Here is a 21,732-nt window from a genome sequence, read left to right on the forward strand (position 1 = left end):
TATGTACCGTTGATAAACTGGAATCAAGCCTCTGCTTCTTGTACATTCTCATTCACACATTTTAGTAGCGGGTAGCTGAAATTTAAAACCTCCACAGTATAAATCGTCATTTGGTACACACTTCTTCGTTATGTGAATGACTCATAATATACACTCCTGGAAATGGAAAAAAGAACACATTGACACCGGTGTGTCAGACCCACCATACTTGCTCCGGACACTGCGAGAGGGCTGTACAAGCAATGATCACACGCACGGCACAGCGGACACACCAGGAACCGCGGTGTTGGCCGTCGAATGGCGCTAGCTGCGCAGCATTTGTGCACCGCCGCCGTCAGTGTCAGCCAGTTTGCCGTGGCATACGGAGCTCCATCGCAGTCTTTAACACTGGTAGCATGCCGCGACAGCGTGGACGTGAACCGTATGTGCAGTTGACGGACTTTGAGCGAGGGCGTATAGTGGGCATGCGGGAGGCCGGGTGGACGTACCGCCGAATTGCTCAACACGTGGGGCGTGAGGTCTCCACAGTACATCGATGTTGTCGCCAGTGGTCGGCGGAAGGTGCACGTGCCCGTCGACCTGGGACCGGACCGCAGCGACGCACGGATGCACGCCAAGACCGTAGGATCCTACGCAGTGCCGTAGGGGACCGCACCGCCACTTCCCAGCAAATTAGGGACACTGTTGCTCCTGGGGTATCGGCGAGGACCATTCGCAACCGTCTCCATGAAGCTGGGCTACGGTCCCGCACACCGTTAGGCCGTCTTCCGCTCACGCCCCAACATCCTGCAGCCTGCCTCCAGTGGTGTCGCGACAGGCGTGAATGGAGGGACGAATGGAGACGTGTCGTCTTCAGCGATGAGAGTCGCTTCTGCCTTGGTGCCAATGATGGTCGTATGCGTGTTTGGCGCCGTGCAGGTGAGCGCCACAATCAGGACTGCATACGACCGAGGCACACAGGGCCAACACCCGGCATCATGGTGTGGGGAGCGATCTCCTACACTGGCCGTACACCACTGGTGATCGTCGAGGGGACACTGAATAGTGCACGGTACATCCAAACCGTCATCGAACCCATCGTTCTACCATTCCTAGACCGGCAAGGGAACTTGCTGTTCCAGCAGGACAGTGCACGTCCGCATGTATCCCGTGCCACCCAACGTGCTCTAGAAGGTGTAAGTCAACTACCCTGGCCAGCAAGATCTCCGGATCTGTCCCCCATTGAGCATGTTTGGGACTGGATGAAGCGTCGTCTCACGCGGTCTGCACGTCCAGCACGAACGCTGGTCCAACTGAGGCGCCAGGTGGAAATGGCATGGCAAGCCGTTCCACAGGACTACATCCAGCATCTCTACGATCGTCTCCATGGGAGAATAGCAGCCTGCATTGCTGCGAAAGGTGGATATACACTGTACTAGTGCCGACATTGTGCATGCCCTGTTGCCTGTGTCTATGTGCCTGTGGTTCTGTCAGTGTGATCATGTGATGTATCTGACCCGAGGAATGTGTCAATAAAGTTTCCCCTTCCTGGGACAATGAATTCACGGTGTTCTTATTTCAATTTCCAGGAGTGTATGTGTATTATCAAGTCGGTTTATGATAGAGTAAGACAGCATTCGCAAAAAAATTACTTGAGTAATTTAATTTGCCTTTGCAGTGTCACCTAATGGTCCGTCGAATTTTGATGGGGTTGTAATTACAATCTTTAGCATTTACCATCAACAGTTTTGACTCCGCTGAAAGCTTTCCAGTACTTTCTTATGTCTGTAGGAGAACGATACCACCAATTTTGTGGCAGAAGAGTGGGAGAGGAACTTCTAAAGAAGGAAGCTGGTGTACTCCTTTGATGCTCTCTTGCCTTGGCTGTACAGCATGGAATTAATTTGCAAGTCATTATCAAATTTATTTACAACCAGGCTGTTTGATTCACGTATTAGAGCGATTTCCTCTCGTTCGTTATCCCCCTTCTGGCGTCACCGCTCATAATTCATTGAAGAGCTAAACAAGAATTTTATCTCGTCTGATCTCTGCCACAGGCAACATCTTCCGGCAACTTTTTCGTTATACCAATAAGTAACAGCGGCGATTAATTGAACACAAAACGTCTGTTGAGTAAAGACAGAAGTCGAGAATCGGAATATGAGATATAATTCAGTACTGTTCAGAAGACAGAAATTATCGGTCTCCGTTTGAAATAACACTCGTATAACAGACTGTTCAATATATGTGGTCGAGGAAACAATGAGTTATAAAACTTTCGGCTAGACCTGTCACTGTGCCATTTAATTCTTGTCCCTTTCAGAATATCCATATCTCAGCAGCATCCCTGCAGCTAATATCTTACATATGAGTGTTAACATTTCAACAACACGAGATCCAAGTGAGCCAGTTAGTTTTGCTACCACTAGAATGCTAATGCACCTTAAACATCCATAAGCATAAATCTGTTTTGTAGACACTGTCAATTGTGTCAGGCTTACTGGACTTGCACCAGACCCTACTAAAGCTTCTGACGATGTCTTTACATTTACGAACAAGTATTGAGTTTTGTGACATAAGAGGTTTCCATTCGAAACGCATACTCACTAAGCATTTGTTTGGTTCGTTCAGTTACGGCCCGGAACTATATATGAATCCTTCTGGAAGTCAAGAAACATAGCATAAATATCGATTTCACTATCTACATCCGACTGATGCTTGCCGCATTTGCGTCTTGATGCGCCGCATGGTAATCTTTTTGTTCGGTATGCCTTACATCTGGAAGCAGATTATTGTGTCCATCTTTCTTCAGAAGTACAGTTGTCGAACTTCGATCATAGAGTAACGAAACGCTCAAATTATTCATGATTGTTTGATATATAACTGATTTAGTGCTTTGACCGTTCCAGGTTAGCTTGCAACAGAAGCAGGATGTGTGTATTACTTTATCACATTAATGCAATTCTTTTATCGCACAAAGGAATGTCAAACATCGCTATTAGGTTGTGGATTGCAAGTTATGTGAACTGGTGCAGATGTGAAGTGCCTATCTCGAAATCAGTTCCAAACTTATGTTCTGTACCTCATTGGCACACCTGACTGTCATTTATATCTTAGTCCTCCACAATCTTTGCTCCCCTACTGCATCATTTACCAAATAATGTACATATTTCCGCATGCAACAGCATATAGGAAACCTTCGCCTGTTTCTTTTTTTAAGAGTTTGCAGTTTTCAAACTTCAGAAAACTCTTCATAATAAAAGGCGAATTCTTGAAACATACGTCTTCCGTAAAGGTCCGATTGGTCGTGAAATGGAAACCACTGCAAAAATCAAAAATGTTTTATTTGCAACAGTTAGCTACACCTTCCAGATACTTCTACACATAGTCCGCCCTTCGACTTAGACATTTTTCGTAGCGTTGCACCAACTTTCCAATACCCTTATCATAGAAGGCAACCGCCTGTGCTTTCTGCAAATTCTCTACGCTGGTCTACAGCTCGTTGTCTGTGCCAAAATGTTGTCTTCATAGGCAGTGGTTCATGTGAGACGAGACGAAACTCTGGTGGAGACAATTACAGGATTATTCTTCTGCAGCATTTTCATTGTCCCTGCAGAGAGTGGCCCAGATTTGTCTTGATGAAGTAACGCATGACAGTTATGTTATGTAGGATGCATGACATCAGGCGAAATCTCTCACAGACCGTCATACCTGGCGGGAGACACTATTTATCTAGGTAAGTTTACACACTCCTGTGCGCTGAGAAAAGAGCAACGTGACGCGGTGAACAGGCGTACTAGATAGACTGCTCAAGGCGTCTGCACGAAACTTTATCGGATTTTCGCTGTGGTTTCTATGTCGCTTCCGGGTCGGACCTTACTTTCCGAATAGCCCTCATAATGTGCTTACCACCCCTCACACCTGTCTCTGAGGCGTAAAACAAAACCGACACAGCGATACTTTCATATAATTTCATTTTAATATTTCTCTTTTTCCTGGAGACTGTTCTTCGCTTTTTCCACATAGAACTTGCGAGTTATTCAGCTTCTGATCGATATCAAGATCAGTGTCATGTCAGAGTTAATGTACTGAAAGTGAGACACTTGTTCAATAGGTCTGTTTACTAGGGATATTTCTGTTCGGAATACTCTCTTTCAAATTCTGAGGGTGGCAGGGGCAAAATACAGGGAGCGAAAGGCTATTTACAATTTGTGCAGAAACCAGATGGCAGTTATAAGAGTCAACGGACATGAAAGGGAAGCAGTGGTTGGGAAGCGAGTGAGACAGGGTTGTAGCCTATCTCCGATGTTATTCAATCTGTATATTGAGCAAGCAGTAAAGGAACAAAAGAAAAATTCAGAGTAGGAATTAAAATCCATGGAGAAGAAATAAAAACTTTGAGGTTCACCGACGACATTGTAATTCTGTCACAGACAGCAAAGGACCTAGAAGAGCAGTTGAACGGAATGGACAGTGTCTTGAAAGGAGGATAAAAGATGAACATCAACAAAAGCAAAACGAGGATAATGGAATGTAGTCGAATTAAATCGGGTGATGCTGGGGGAATTAGATTAGGAAATGAGACAAAGTAGTAAAGGAGTTTTGCTATTTGGGGAGCAAAATAACTGATGATGGTCGAAGTAGAGAGGATATAAAATGTAGACTGGCAATGGCAAGGAAAGCGTTTCTGAAGAAGAGAAATTTGTTAATATCGAGTATAGATGTGTCAGAAAGTCGTTTCTGAAAGTATTTGTATGGAGTGTAGCCATATATGGAATTGCAACGTGGACGATGAATAGTTTTGAAACGTCCCCTTGGAAAAATTATTGAATTACTGTGCTGATAAATCTCTTACATTAGTTGATTTTCAAACAGCTGAGCAAAATTGAACGTACTCAGACATTACTCTCTTTACTTATTCTGATCAACACTAAACTGACACACAATATTTTTAGCGCAACGCAATCTGGCTTTCAATAATCCCTACAAAAGAATGGTCCTGACCAACATTAACCTATACGTTTCACAAATCACTTACCTCACAAAAATATTCGTTACTCGAACTACTGCAATACAGCGAGCGCCACTACTGCCAGCTAAATAAAATATTCAAACTACTGAAGGCACTAACTACTGATAGGCATAGTTAGCAAATGAAAGATTTTGATAGAGAACAAACAATGTATTTACCTTAATAGTGTTCAAAAGTCATAATATATATATAGGAATTCATGACATCCATTCTTACAAACGTACTGTTTCTGATGGACACACGTCCAGATTATCCGCTCTCAAAAATCAGCCATCTCACTTCACCACATCCACCACTGCTGGCGGCTCACCTCCAACTGCGCAACGCTACGCGCTGTTAACAGCCAACAGCCCAACACTACAATAGCGAATATTGCAACAATGCCGACCAGCCTCAGACTGCACACAGCACAGTCAATGATTTTCATACAGAGCGCTACGTGGCGTTACCAATACAAAAACCTAAACAGCCTACTTACAGTTTAGACAAGAAGGGAGTAGAAGCTTTCGAAAGGTGGTGCTACAGAAGAATGCTGAAGATTAGATGGGTAGATCACATAACTAATGAGGAGGTATTGAAAAGAATTGAAGAGAAGAGAAATTTGTGGCACAAGTTAACTAGAAGAAGGGATCGGCTGGTAGGGCATATTCTGAGGCATCAAGGGATCACCAATCTGGTATTGGAGGGCAACGTGGAGAGTAAAAATCGTAGAGGGAGACCAAGAGATGAATACACTAAACAGATTCAGAAGGATGTAGGTTGCAGTAGGTACTGGGAGATGAAGAAGCTTGCTCAGGATAGAGTAGCATGGAGAGCTGCATCAAACCAGTCTCTGGACTGAAGACCACAACAACAACATTTCTGTTCGAACAAGATATATGCTCCTAAAAGCCATAGTCTCTTAAGCAGCGTGTTACCAAAATTTATATCGTTTTCATGATTCATGTGTTAATTAAATGATCATCCAGGACGGAGGGAGAGTGTCACTCCACTCTCGTTTGTTATCAGTAAGCTGGATTCGCGTTCGGGCGGTCTGAATGTCGGGTCAATAAACTTGCCTCGCTGCAGCTCTATTTCCTGCTGATGCGGTAACTGTTATTAATGGGGTTGTAATGAAGGCGACGGGACAGGCGGTTCGCCGGCGAGGCTTTTACAGTTGCGCCGTTCCTCGAATCCCCCTCTGCCCCCTCTCCCCCCCCCCCCTCCCTCTTTCCACTCCTGTACACGACGCGCAACTTCTCTCGCCGGATGCGCCCGTGTAGCGAGCTGCCGGCACGGGTTAGCTGAAACATTCACTAGCTTTTAATTAACAGCCAGCGCGATGAGCTGGTTTCGAGGGCGTGTGGTTTGGGTAACCCGCATCCCCCTATCCCTCTTTTACACATTTCGCCTCCCCTGGCTTTTCAACCCCCCCGACCGCGGCTTTATCTGCCTATTCCTATCGCGAGGGATGCTAGGAACTCCGCCGAACGCAGACGCCCGGACGCCCGACATCCGTCTGGTAAAGGGGAGAGGCGGGTCCCTTAATTTGGTATTACGTGTCGGCTAATCTACACGCGACTGCGTTTAATGATCACTTCCTCTGCGTGTAGCACTGCCGATTCACGTATATCTTATGTGACAAACGGCTAAACCTAACGTTTTCGCCGAATTTTCTACGCAGAGTCCTCGATAATGATACAGGACTTTCACAAAGGGTGGAAACAAGTCCTGATTCAAATGTGTCGCTTATATCGGAGTAATTGCGAACAGAGAATACGCTCTGCTGTATGCGGGAACCATCGCGCAATACGAATGTAAGGCACTCAGAAAAAATACGGAAGTCTTGTTAGGGAAAGTTCCTGTTGTAAATTTACGAAACTTTAAGACGTTTGTAACCAGCAACAACGTTTTACGCAAATATAGCTGGTATGGCATTTACACCGATCAGCCGGAATATAATGACCACCCACCTACTGTCAGTATAAACCCATACATTCAATAGCAGTGTCACCTGGCGAGGAATGACTGCTAGTCAGACGCAAGCACAGTGAATTATCAGTGAGCGTGCTGTCCGTGTGCAGCATGGGGAATACACACGATCTATCTGAGTTTTACCGAGGGAACATTGTGATGGCCTCGAGGCTCGGCATGTTTGTAGCTGGTTTGGGGGCTAATTTTGAGTTTGATTTGAAAAAAAAAATTGCTCTCTCTGCTTTAAGACGACTTGGTTTAATGATAAGAATTTTGGTAAAGGGTTCTAGCATTTCGGAAACTCCACGACTTTTCGGGTGTTTGAGGAGTGCTGTGGTGAGTGTCTTTAATACGTGGCGAAACCAAGGTGAAATCGCTTCCAGATGTCGTGAGGTTAGGACGTCGTAGGCAGGTAGACTGTTAGAACAGGACAGGCGGCGAACTGTGGTGGAACTAACATCAGACTAATGCTGAGCAGAGAACAAGCGTGTCTGAACACTCCTAACGATGGGCTTCGCAGCTGAAGGTCCATGCATGTGCTAATGTTGATACAACGACGTCGGCACGTGACCACAGATACTGGACATTGGAGCAGTGGCAGAGCGTTGCATGAGCTGATGAATACTTTGTTCATCATGCCGATGGGAGGACGCGAATCCGTCGTCTTCCAGGAGAACAGCTCCTTGACACTTGTAGAGCGGGACGGAGACAAGCTGGCGGCGGCTCCATTAGGCTGTGGGCAACATTTGCGTGGGAATCCACGGGTCCAGTTGAGCTCGTGCAAGATACCATGACGGCCAAAGAGTATCGTACCGCGGTTGCCGATCACTTACATCCCCTCATGTTTCCCAAGTCCAGTGGCATTTTTCATCAAGCTAACGCACCATGTCACAAGGTCAGGAGTGTGATGGAGTGGTTCGAGGGAAACAATTGGTGTGCTGGTCCCTCAACTCACCAGATCTGAACCCGACTGAACACATCTGGGATGTGACTGAACGTGGCGTCAGAGCTCACCACCCACCTTTCCGGGAACCAGGTGACACAACTTGTGTGTGTGTGTGTGTGTGTGTGTGTGTGTGTGTGTGTGCAGATGTGGTGCCAACTCCCTCCAGCGACATACTACGCCTCGTTGCTTCCATGTCACGATTCATCGGCGCTGTTATCCGTACAAAGGTAGACAAACTGACTATTAGGTAGGCGGTCATAACATTCTGGCTGATCAGTGTCTGACGTTTCGGTGAACTAGAAGATGACGAACCCGTATTGCGCGGTTATTCATTTTGCCAATTTTCTGTTGGAAACGAAAACAGAAGTAGGAATTATGTTTGTAGTGTACAGTTTCTGTATACTGGGCGCAGCTGCTTCGCCTGTCTACAACGCAATTTTGTAAACGTCCCTCCGGCAAGGCGTCTTTGTAGCTCTGTAGACGGCTATGTTTTTCACCTAAAGCCATTTGCACTTCGCTGTTGAAAGCTGTAAAAAGCACTGTCAGATGACAGGGATTACCTTAAGATGATTCGACTGTAGGCGTGTTTTAGTTGTAAAAAATAAATAGAATAAAAGTTCATGCTTGATATTTTTTCACCCATCTCAATGTTTATGACGTCATATCTCTTGAAATAAGTGTCGTAAATGTACATTGAGTTTCATATGAGATAGTTGTTTGAGAAATATCTTGCGAGGAGCGTTAGTAGCAAAGAAGCAGTAAATTTAAACGTCATGCTTGATGCAGCAATTTTTCACGCATTTGATTGTTATGGCGTTATTTCTCCAGAACTGTGATAGGCAGGTGGTCTTACTCCCAAAGTGATTGTTGCCTAACACTAAGAGATATATGTACCAAGTTTGGTTGAAATCGGTCCAGTGGGTTAGTAGTAGATGTGGGACATACATAAACATTTTTATACCATTACGAATACTCGGATGAATATGGGGTGTGGAAGATATGGACATGACTTAGTAATGAAATGAGGCATTGATTGGATACGTGATGGGCACTCGCATATCGTACATCTTTGTTGCGTACCTACCTGGCTGCAAACTCGCACAGAAAATGAACAAAAGGCCTCTGTAACAAAAGAAACGAAATAATAACTAGCAAAAATATTATTTGAAGAATAAAATTATACTGCTTCCAAGCAAAGTTAATTTTGAACAGTGCTCGAATCCACGTAGGCAAAATTAACTAATGAAAACTTGGACTTCTCGCTCCGTTGTGCTGACTTAAGGCTTCTACCATTGACAGTACTTTTTTATACTGAAAGTATCACGTACATTAATCTTGCAGTTATTTTAAGCATTTAACGTGGTGATATTAAGGGCTCGTGGACCTTGGTGTCTTGAACTATGTACTTGCTTCTGTTGTCTTAGTCCTATCCCAATGTGGACAAAGGGTAAACTTCGATGAAGTTATAAATTAACTGGTAGTCAGTAGGCAGAGGATGCTAGTGTCGTATTAAGTGATTGCAAATAGTATTTGCAAATACTCTAGTAGCAGATTTATTCTATTACCTCTCAGATCTAGGGGGCCCAAGTTCAGCCCAAAAACCCAGCCCAGTTCACGTGCTGTTTGTGCTCGAAGAGTGAAGTACAGACAAGACAAGTATAGTCTCCTTCCAAGTGCAGTGAGTTGTCAACCTCTGTTAAACTTATCAGTGGTGTAGTACCTCTAGACATGCAGAACTGAATATGTTACACTTTCTGAAATGTGAGTGAGACAATTCACAGAAAAGCACGCAATAACACTTTCAAGAACATTATTTACCATTTCTTCTGTTGCTTTAGGTATATTTGAATTGATTACAGTAGTAATGTCATCTGCGAAAGGGACTAATCGTACTCGTTGTATATTAGACGGAAGGTCGTTTATGTATATGAGAAACAATTGTGAACCTAAGATCGAGCCTTTTGGGACCAAATACGTGAACTGACCGCAGTCAAATGGCTCTGAGCACTATGGGACTCAACTGCTGAGGTCATTAGTCCCCTAGAACGTAGAACTAGTTAAACCTAACTAACCTAAGGACATCACAAACATCCATGTCCGAGGCAGGATTCGAACCTGCGACCGTAGCGGTCTTGCGGTTCCAGACTGCAGCGCCTTTAACCGCACGGCCACTTCGGCCGGCTGACCGCAGTCAGAACAGTCTCACCTGCTTACATAGGCTGCTCTATCAACTAGAATTTCCTGTGTTCTTTTAGTTAAATATGACTTTATGCATTGATTGGATATACCATAAATTGCTTGAAACCTCAGCTTATCTAGAAGAATATAGTGATTCACACAATCAGAGGCCTCAGGTATGTGACAGAAAGTACCAAATTCTGTTTTGTTATTTAATGTTTGTAATATTTGGTGAACCCGTAAAGGGCAATCTGAATTGAGCAACTTTTCTGAATTTTACTGAGGATATCATTGTTGCAAAGGTGGGATACTATTCTAGAATATTCTAGAATAAACCAACTTTTAAAAACTCTTTTAAAATATTGTCAGTAGTGTAATGGGGACTTGACACTACTTTTATAAAGTCCAATCTTTCATAGGAGCTGACAATCACGTAACAGCGTAGCATTCAAGGCAATTGCAAACACCTATGTCATTGTCATTATGTACAGAAAAGAACACAAAAAGGCGCATACGGAAATGTTTAAAAGCACAGCTAGTCTGTTCCGCGAAAAATCGCCTACACAAAAGCGGAACTGATGTTCTGCCTGTTATTGCTACAGTATTACAGTGACTTCCGCTACATTTCTGCCTAATTCTGTAATATTGCACATTATTAGTCCAGACTCAATAGCTAGGGAAACACCATTGATTGAAACGGCGCAGATCCGCTGATTTGCATTTCGCAATCCCGGTGCGTGACTGTTCACGTCACGGAACGCTGGCTCGCGATATGCCGGATGCCTGGTGCTGGCTTTTATTTATGCATTTATTTTTTGCAGTACCTCGCGATGCGATTCATATTGCAGGAGCGAGTTGTCGGACTCAGAATCTGCTACCATATATAACTCGCGAGTTCCTTCTCTCTCAGCCTGCCTAACTCCACCCCCTCCCACTTCCTCGCATTTCTCTCTCAACCTCCCTCCCCTTCCACACACACACACACACACACACACACACACACACACACACAAGCATACACATATGCACGAATTTCCGTGTGTGCTCGGCCACTGAAGAGAGCCTGGAAGCCTGGATGTGTGTAGCTCTTCTGACACACGTTACGAATTCCGTTTGTAGACAGGTGCCGCGAGATGACACTTGATTATGCTGTCGTCCATGGTAATTGCTCTACAAAAGGATGCGGGACTCTAGCAGAGAGAAAGTGCCTCAGCGACTCCAACATACCTCCCCGGCCATGATTGCACTTGGCGAGCTCTCGCAGTGCGAACGTAATGTCGTTAAGGTTAGCCCTCTCTCTCTCTCTCTCTCTCTGCAAAGAGCACAGCACCCGTGGTTGGAGCCGTGAGAATTAAACATACATCTTCACGCACGTCAGGAGTTCCATCTCCATCACAGTGAGAACACCTCTAGAAGTCACCAGACATAAAGGTCACTGTACACTCTGCATGAAAAACAAGTAGACGAAAATCATAGTGACGTCTAACTTCCAGCGTGTTTAGTCTATGCTTGGTTGGTGAGTAATGACCGTGATATGCCTCCAAGCGCGCACAGACTGCGTTGAAGTCACGGTCGTTACAGGTAATGAAATCTGGCTAATGCCGCAGATAAGGTCGACTCAGTAAATACGTATGACAGTGCGACGGTAGAACTACTGCTCAGCCTATGTCAGACGCGTAACAGAAAATGATAGACCAATCCATAATTACAGCTGATGGGAGCGATAGGTCATCCAGAAATAAAATTTTATTCGGTAATTAACTCTAATAACAATATTGTGCAAGCACTGCGTGAGCAATTAGACCTTAGCAGTAACAGCCCAGAGGCCGATTCTTTAACATACGGAACTCCCACGTACAAAACCTTTAAGAAAAGCTAGTTTTTTACGTTTCTCAATGTTTACGACGTCGCGTCTCGCTAACTGTGTGTCGTATAATGCTATAATTTTCGACGTCCATTCAGTGGTACTGTGCAGAATATCTGCAAAATTTATTGCCAATAGAATTATTGGTAAAGAGGTAACAGATTAAAATATACTGAAGATCTACAGTATGCAAATCAAATTTTACTGTGTTGTGGGAGAGAGAGCGGGGTGTCAACGGGAAAATGTTTCAAAAATGCTTGGAACTGTCAAGCTGAGTGTTCGCATTCTTCAACACTGTTGAGTTACGTCACCTCAAGATACACATGGTGCGTTACGAGGAAAGGTACATGCTTTGAAGGGTGATAGTATTAGTGATTCCGAACAAAAAACTTCACATGGACATACAGGGTGTTACAAGAAGGTACGGCCAAATTTTCAAGAAACATTCCTCACACACAAAGAAAGAAAATATGTTATGTGGACATGTGTCCGGAAACGCTTACTTTCCATGTTAGAGCTCATTTTATTACTTCTCTTCAAATCACATTAATCATGGAATGGAAACACACAGCAACAGAACGTACCAGCGTGACTTCAAACACTTTGTTACAAGTTCATTTATTTGGATAGAAGGCTACGGGGCCTGATGAAAGCAAAATGAAATGCCGGAAATGGTTGCTTTCAGAATATAATAAAATATCTTAAAGTATATGGGTGTTGGTGAATTTTATTGACATTGAAAACTACTTACGAGCCGATATCCCCTGGCCATGATGGACCAACAGAGAAAAGTGGTGTCGGATGATTCTTAAACACTGAGACCGCATGGATAGTTAGTTTGGGAAAGGGATAATCACACTTGTGTTGCTTAAAACCTTCGTTTTCAACAGTTATGAAATGGGAGACTGAATTCAGAAGTCATACATATTTTGAAAAAGATTCATATCAAAGAATTCCTGAAACCTCCAACAGCTGAAAACACGAACGGGGCGTAAAGCTGGTATCATATATTGAAGGTGTATCAAATAACTGTCACCATGAGCTTGTTGCAAAAGCAGTGTGGTACATTTTTTTTCATTTAGAATTACCTATGAGAATGTTTGGTGAAAATATGTGCCGCATTTGCTTATATTAGACAAAAGTCATAGCGCAAATTAATTTCCAAGTCATAATATCGTGTGACTCAGTGATCTCGTCCTAGTCTTTCTACTGAACGCCCCTTCGGTGACTTGTGTTCCCTGATCTACCCTGGTAACCCAACTGGGAGAAGGGATCCTACAGTTTAATCTGGAATCTGAACCACCTGCCAGTTCCCGCGACTCCTCACATCATTGAGAGGTGAAGGCTTCGTAACGTGTATAAAAGATTCCACTGAAATTCCGTTACTTTAAACGACAAGTGCGTCCACCACATCATGGCACAATCAAAGTTATGGGTGAAATCAGATGTCCAAGTATCATTAAAGACAATATCGACTTCGTCTGATGGAGCGGTTATTGGCACCATTTTCTAAGGCGTACCAGGAGTGATAATGATGGTATGAGGTTCGAGGACACTATAGGCATTGTGAAGAATAACATAGTGGTTAGCCTGATCCGGCTTCCAGGCCAAAAAAGGGCAGAGACCGCCGAATGCGTGTTTAAATTTTGATTTTCACGTCAGTTTTTTTTTTTTTTTGTCTTGGTTATGTTGCACTTGTGGCGGCTCCCTGCAAAATTTTGCCTAAATACTACAATATTACAAAAATAAACGCGTGACTCAATGTTGTTGTAATATTAGATGCATATACTGTACTAAGAAGCAGTATGTTCCTTATATGTTTATGATTTCCGTCCTTTTTCTTTATTAATACGTTAATATATTCTATATATTTCACTCTCACGGTACCGACGCATCATTCTTCCCAAACAACTGACATGGAAAGCAAAAAAGTGCAATCCGAACATCATACATGCAGCTCAAGCTCTTTTGATACTCTTTCATACTAAATTTCCACGTATGCTCGCTTTCGTACCACCACCTATGCCTTTTGACTTACAAGGGTAGTAATCGTCTCTAAACTGAATGTATTATGTTTACATAAGCATATAAACTGAACTGTAGAAATGTATTTAATTTGTATTATTAGTAATTTAACATTGTGAGGAATAAAATAAAATGGAGAAAAAGGTGATAGCAGTGAGAATCAAACCCATGTGACTCACGGCCAGTAGGTGCTCTTCACCACTGTGGCACGGCACTGATTCATCCAGTGTTGCTCAAAAATCGCTCACACTCTACTCGTAGATCTTTAGGGAGCGTTCCAACTTTCCCTACAGACCACTCAGGTGAAATATTACAGGAACAGTAAAAGGACATCAACCTGCTTCTACTCACAAAGTTTAAGATAAACTGATGAGCCTCATCCCACACCCTCCTCTTGTTGGATTTAAATTTCGAATAGGTCTGCCAAACTCTTTGACTCCCACTTTCTCCTCCAAAGATCTACTGCAAATGAGCCTCTTTAGCAGACCATGTACGGAATGCGGTTTGTTGCTTCCTCAACAATTGTCACGCACTTTCAACGAAAAATACTGACGTGGTTGCGAGAGCACCGTGGCAACCTTAGTGCCGGCAAAGAGGCGTCACATCAGAGAATGCACAGTCGTAAATAAGCAGCTGCGTCCCTTCTCTGACTTGACTTTTGCGCTGTTGACACTGGTCTCTGGTTATCACGGAGACAGCGCTACAAAACGTATTTTCGCCCGTTTTATTTGCCTTATGGCATGCATTCGTTGAGAAATGCACAATTTTAGTGCGCTTTCCGTCTCACATTCGAAGAAAAATGGTATAATTTCAACGTGATAATAAACTTGAGCTGTAGTACTTTAGCACATGATTACCGGTTGCCAATACGTCCTCCTATGCAAAACGATCGCTGAATGACATTGATTTGTATTTTAGTTCAGATGCAGTTACCCATCCAATATCTACAACGTTCATTTATAGTAAGAGAAAAAATATGTGTGTCATCTGTCTCAGTATCGTGTAGACTTTTGAAGGTAGGTATTCATATTTCAAGTGTCTGAGTGTCTTGTTTCTGGGATAAAGTCTGCAAATTAACTCAATTATTGCTGCTCATAGACGAACTGCATAAAATCGCCTAAAACCACAGAGAGAGTAGTCGGTATACTAGGCAAATGGCCGTTAAACAAGTGTCTCGAACTGCGATGCAGTAAAGGACAGTAAAGGAAATACGGGACGAAAATGAAAACTCGGATACGAGTATTATCCGACGATGACAGATTTGATCCATTGGTGTGATTGACCTCCTTTTGTCGTAAGCGAGTGCACTGACCCTAGAAGTATAAGACCAGATGCCATGATTTAGATTTCGTGCCTTAGAAAACAAACAAGAGGTACCCGTCGACTAATTTCCGTGACCTATCGAAAGATGACAATAGAGTCTATCACACAATTTCGCAAATTGTTGTTTCAGAAATACTTATCTTCTGAAGCTTGTGAGAATGGGTCTTCTTTCTGTGTTATTTTTAGTGAACTACAGAGTGAAATATAAAAGTAAGTAAAGTTGCGAGCAGTGTGGCCGTGGATAATATGACATACGGAAGTTCTGACTTGAAGTAGTCAAAGATAACTCTCGCGACGAGGAAGAACTCGACTTTCGAGTCCCAGTCAGGCAGAGTTTTTCATTTGTCAGCAATGGCTATATCTTCATATCCAATGCAGCTAATTATGCAACGGCGAATGAATTTCATAGATACAAAACAAATGTTGTTGTCGAGCCAGTCAGTCACATATTTTGAAAGCGTTGGATCTCGGTTTCAAATTCAGCAGTGCGGGTGCATCGGGCTCTGAATCTATACCTCTATTGTTTGCGTGCTAAGCTTTGTTTACGAGAATGGTGGCTGGGCGCTATGCAATGCATTTAATCCTATCGCCTCGTCACTGAAGCGCTTTCTGGTGTGGTTTACTACTCATTCAGCCATGAGCGGATAATATCGAATTCTATAACCCCTCCCACAACAACTGCACAAATACGTAATATAAGTTACTGTATGTATTTGAAAACTATACAGTGCTTGCAATGTGTTTTTCTGCAGCTGAAATTATGCGCGAAACATTGTTTATGTATGAGAAGAAGGTTTCATTAAAATATGTCATTTCCATCTCTCTCTACATGTTTTACTCCCTCTCTACATCTTTCTTCTCTCATTTAAAAACTACATAGATTTAGTGAATTTGTAATTTTAGCCTTTTGGAACATAACTTGCAAGCTTTATGTTAGAAGATGAAGTGAACAGTAGTCTAGAAAATAGATGAACAAGAGACGAAATGTATTGAAAGTATCCATTTCTTGTTCTGCTTGGCTTAGATAAAATCAAAATCAGTGTAGAGATAAACACATGTAGAGCAGAATAGAGCATTGGTGAACAAACAACATAAGAAAAATATTAGAAGCACTGGAAACGGGTCTGACTTTCTTACACTTGCACGTATGTTATTTCGTTCGCAAATAATTGGGGATGATGAAGTGAGAAGTCTTGTGAATATGAATGAAGCTACAATGATCTACCGATTGAAGCAAAAGTAATTACTGTGTTATGTACATATAATGGAATGGAGGACGCTCGTTGGCCAGAAGGAAATTTAACATATGTCCCAATAAGAAGGAGAAAAGAAGACGAGCACTGAAAGGATGAGAAACAAATAATAATTCCTGGTTGGCAGAAAAAAGAATTAGAGGACACCTATACCCGAAGATGTGAAGACTTAAATGTGGAAAGCGCGCTCAGATCCACTCTACGTATGGCGAATCACTGACTGTGAACACAACAGCTATCAAAGATCATACATTTTCTCAGTGCGTAGCAGAGACATATACGTTGGAAATTACTACGAAAGACAGAAAATAAGCAAATGGGGCAGCTAACAGACTGGAGTGGAAGAGGTTATTATGAATGTGACGAAAACGGTGTTACCCATGCCAATAGATGGTAAACGAAAACGAGCAGTAATTGGCTGGATTATTGATTAAAAAAATACAAGCAGGCTAAACTCTCGAAGGGAGTACACCAGGGGAGTATAGACCCAAGAAACGACGGTATTCTAGTTGTCTTAGGAACGAACCAAACCTCGAAGCGAGCACTGAAGTAGAAAGCTGTATAGGTACTGAAACATCGCTAAGGCCGGAAATATGCTGTATAGGTACTGAAACATCGCTAAGGCCGGAAATATGTTCAGCCGAAGATTTTACCAAAGGCCTAACGGTTTTCAATGTGGATAGACTAAATACAGTAGTTAATGACGTGTTTGTTGCTGTTAGTAGTTTATCTTGTAATGAAGAAACAGATTGATGCTTTGAGTTACTATGGGTAGACGGTATACTCATGAGCGGGAATAAATTAACAATTTGTCCTTTTAATGACCCCCTGGTGCAGAAGATACAGTTGTTGAAAGGTTGAAGGAAAGTTTGGGGCTCATTTACAATTGGAACTCGTCTCAGCGGTTCGTGGCGACTTCTATCTTCCCTCGGATAAATACATTTTTAAGTTCGGTGGTAGGCATAAAACATCGTCCGAAATTGTACTAAATGCTTTCTCCAAAAATTATTTTGACGGGTTAGGTCAGGAGCTTACACGAAAGCAAACGATACATAGTGCAAATGATACATAGTACAATTGATACATACTAGTTCCCACAGCAATGAACAATACTGAACAAATAGTTCATGATATATACAGCAATTAATGGCCACAAGGTCTTTGTAGCTACACTAAAAATAGTAACATCAAAATACACAGATAATATATACGTATCTTCTCGCGTAGTATTGCTGCGCGGTATGGGATCTTTGCCTGATGAGACTGACGGAGGCCACCGAAAAAGTTCAAAGAAGGGCAGCTCGTTTTGTGCTGTAGTGAAACAGGGGAAAGAACTTTATATCACACGCGAGTTAGGGTGTAGTCTTCAAAACATAGGCATTTTTCGTCGCTGCGATGTTTTTTCCGAAATTCCTATTACCGTCTTTTTCTCCCAAATGCCAAAAAATTTTGGCAATTCCTCACCATACAGGAAGAAATGAATATTGTAATAGAATATAAGAAATCAGAGCTCTAACGTGAAGATTTAGGTATTCATTTTTCCCACATGCTTTCGGGAGTGGATATTGACATGATTAAACCTGTCATGGCACCCTTGGTTCAGCGTTCCAGCCAGTCACTCAACCATTTCTTTCTATCCTCTCTAATACGGTGACGGTGTCTTGAAGTATCATGTACGATGTAATAATACATCTATTTCCTCGTTCTTTGAAATCATAGCATGCAGATTTCCTAGCATTATTTTGTTGTTGCAGCTATGTAACAGGATTTAAAGTATACTCTGAGGGCCACGGAATGCGAAATCCGTAACCTACAGAAAACATAAAATCTCTTTTCTCTTTGTTCCAGACTGCCTGCACCTTCAGCTGTACCGGGACAGCAAAGACCGCTACAAGCAGGGACACACAAAGGCATCGCTCTCCCTGCAACACTTCCTGGCCATCGAAACTGGTGAGTTTTTCAAAGTAAAAAGCCTTTAACGTTGCAATCATGAGAGAAGTACTATTACAGCTACTTCAGTATACAAGGTGAATAAAAATTCGCGCACTCGGACTTCGCAATGCGATTCCTCAATTACTAGCAATACAGAAATGACTCTCACAAAATTTCTTCTAGTGCACGTTAAATACTGTCAATGTGGCAACACTGTAATCACTTTTACGGCAACTATCTCTGTCAGAATACAACAGCAGGACTGCGCAGTTGGTGCAGTGGTAGTGTTTTGTGTTAGGATGAAGGCGGTCGAGGATTCGATTGAGGTCGGGGCTTATTTGTTTTTATTTGCTAAAAGTAGTCTGCGTGGTACGATATCTGGCATTTTAATCGTTATACAGGGTGATTCAAAAAGAATACCACAACTTTAAAAATGTGTATTTAATGAAAGAAACATAACCTTCTGTTATACATCATTACAAAGAGTATTTAAAAAGGTTTTTTTTCACTCAAAAACAAGTACAGAGATGTTCAATATGGCCCCCTCCAGACACACGAGCAATATCAACCCGAGACTCCAACTCGTTCCACACTCTCTGTAGCATCTCAGGCGTAACAGTTTGGATAGCTGCTGTTATTTCTCGTTTCAAATCATCAATGGTGGCTGGGAGAGGTGGCCGAAACACCATATCCTTAACATACCCCCATAAGAAAAAATCGCAGGGGGTAAGATCAGGGCTTCTTGGAGGCCAGTGATGAAGTGCTCTGTCACGGGCTGCCTGGCGGCCGATGCATCGCCTCGGGTAGTTGACGTTCAATTCAGACGATAAGGTTTCAGAACTAACCTTTTTCGTAGGACTCTCCATACAGTTGACTGTGGAATTTGCAGCTCTCTGCTAGCTCTGCGAGTCGATTTTCCTGGGCTGCGAACAAATGCTTGCTGGATGCGTGCTACATTTTCATCACTCGTTCTCGGCCGTCCAGAACTTTTCCCTTTGCACAAACACCCATTCTCTGTAAACTGTTTATACCAACGTTTAATACACCACCTATCAGGAGGTTTAACACCATACTTCGTTCGAAATGCACGCTGAACAACTGTCGTCGATTCACTTCTGCCGTACTCAATAACACAAAAAGCTTTCTGTTGAGCGGTCGCCATCTTAGCATCAACTGACGCTGACGCCTAGTCAACAGCGCCTCAAGCGAACAAATGTACAACTAAATGAAACTTTATAGCTCCCCTAATTCGCCGACAGATAGTGCTTAGCTCTGCCTTTTGTCGTTGCAGAGTTTTAAATTCCTAAAGTTGTGGTATTCTTTTTGAATCACCCTGTACAGCGAATACAATGGGTCTTCTACAAAACATTTGCAGTTACGTGCTACGAACACAGAAATGGAAATACAATCGATTTCATTAGTGGGCGTTTAAAAAAAAATATTTGCACGTCGTGGACGCTAATTGTTTCGCACCACGCATCCACCAGATTCCAAATTTTTTGTGTGCACGCTCCACCAATGGTTCCCTTGATTAATAAGAACTGTTAACACTGCCACGTTTAGGTCCGTTTCATTTCGTTAGGGCCTTAGGACACCAGTAGAGCTAGCAATGTGCTTCGACGGGACCATTCGAGGACGGTACACAGAAAACAGGTTTGGAATCTAGTAGATGTAGTGGTGCGAAAAATTTCGCTTCTTTTAAAGCTGCCTAATGAAAGCGATTGTACTTCCATTTCTGTGTTCGTAGTATGTAACTGCAAACGTTTTGTAGAAGACCCACTTTAATAGCTATATGACGATTAAGACGCCAAATATCGTACCACGCAGACTACTTTTAGCAAATAAAAACAATCAAGACTCGATCCAGAGTCGAACCCTCGACTTCTTGCAACCTAACCTTGCCAATCTGTTAACGTCCATTTACTGTCCGAGATATGCGCAGGAGCCGCGCGGGATTAGCCGAGCGGTCTAGGGCAATGCAGTCATGGACTGTGAGGCTGGTCCCAGCGGAGGTTCGAGTCCTCCCTCGGGCATGTTTGTCATTAGGATAATTTAGCTTAAGTAGTGTGTAAGCTTAGGGACTGATGACCTCAGCAGTTAAGTCCCATAAGATTTCACACATTTTTGAACATATGCGCAGGACGAAATTATGTGAGACATTTTTGTACTGCCAATATGTGAGGAATCACGCTGCGAAGACCGAGTGCACGAATTTTTCTTCACCCTGGAGATTACCACCATTGTAGACTAGATAGCATACCAATTGGAGCGGTAGCCCATATGCTATGTCACATACCGTTTTCCAAAGGTTGCTAAAAGTCTTTTCGGATAATTCAGAAAGTGCCCTTTTGTTACAGATACGAATTTACTTTTCAATAAAACATTGATTCCTGTGCGAATGAACTACTTTTTAATTTCAATTATTACGTATCAGATTGATGGTTGATAACATTTAATAACTATCACTTTAAACAATTTAGACATTTAATAGCACTAGTAATGTTTAGATTTCCAGTTACAAATTTTCCATACCGAATTCCTACAGCGTACTGCAGATAGTAAAATGTCTTTCAAGAAATTAGGTGTCATCTTGAACGCCTACGAAAAGTCTGGTCTTCAACACTCATTCAAATTTTAGGGATACTGTTTGCAACAATAGCTACAAATTTTTTTATTGTATGTATCACTTTTTAAAGGGTCTCGCACATTTTCTCTGTAGAACGCATTATTTACATCCCTCTCCAATTTTGGGTGGCTAATAAATCTACAGCACTATTGAGTTTTCTAAATTTTACAACGTGTAATAAAAGTGAATTTAATAATAAGCCTTTATACTTCTTTCTTTGTTTCAGGTTTCACTCTTGACAAGGAATCGAACACGATAGCTATAATCTGTCAAGATGTGACTGTCATTCTCGCTTTCGACACCCGAGAGAGACTGATGCAGTGGCAGGTTAAGATTGTCAACAACTTAGGAGAAGGTAAGTCAATGTCTCTCAACTTTCTTACAAATATTGAAATAAGATACAAAGGAAATAAGACATTAACTACCAGTGGGCATTGATGTATCTCAACGGGGCAAGTTGAAAATTTTTGCCAGACTGGAACTCGAACCCGGGCCTCCTGCTTACATGCACCACAAATACATATTAACAGGTCTGCAGATCACTAAACCTTTCCTCTCCGTGAAATTTAGTACACTAGACTCTCGCTAATCCGGCCATTCCTGACATATGTGGGTGCCGGA

At 42.6% G+C, this 21,732-nt stretch overlaps 1 protein-coding gene across 1 annotated transcript in view; it reads left to right on the forward strand.

The window, feature by feature from the left end:
• The first annotated feature begins 11,325 nt into the window (after positions 1–11,325).
• LOC124594590 overlaps positions 11,326–21,732 on the forward strand; it is a 57,213-nt gene continuing 46,806 nt past the window's right edge. The window contains exons 1-3 of the mRNA XM_047132963.1: positions 11,326–11,359; positions 18,402–18,503; positions 21,338–21,466. Coding sequence (XP_046988919.1) covers positions 11,326–11,359; positions 18,402–18,503; positions 21,338–21,466 — 265 coding nt within the window. The remainder of the gene's footprint in view (positions 11,360–18,401; positions 18,504–21,337; positions 21,467–21,732) is intronic.

The sequence above is a fragment of the Schistocerca americana genome, chromosome 2 (assembly GCF_021461395.2).
Source record: "Schistocerca americana isolate TAMUIC-IGC-003095 chromosome 2, iqSchAmer2.1, whole genome shotgun sequence".
Taxonomy (NCBI): Eukaryota; Metazoa; Arthropoda; class Insecta; order Orthoptera; family Acrididae; genus Schistocerca; species Schistocerca americana.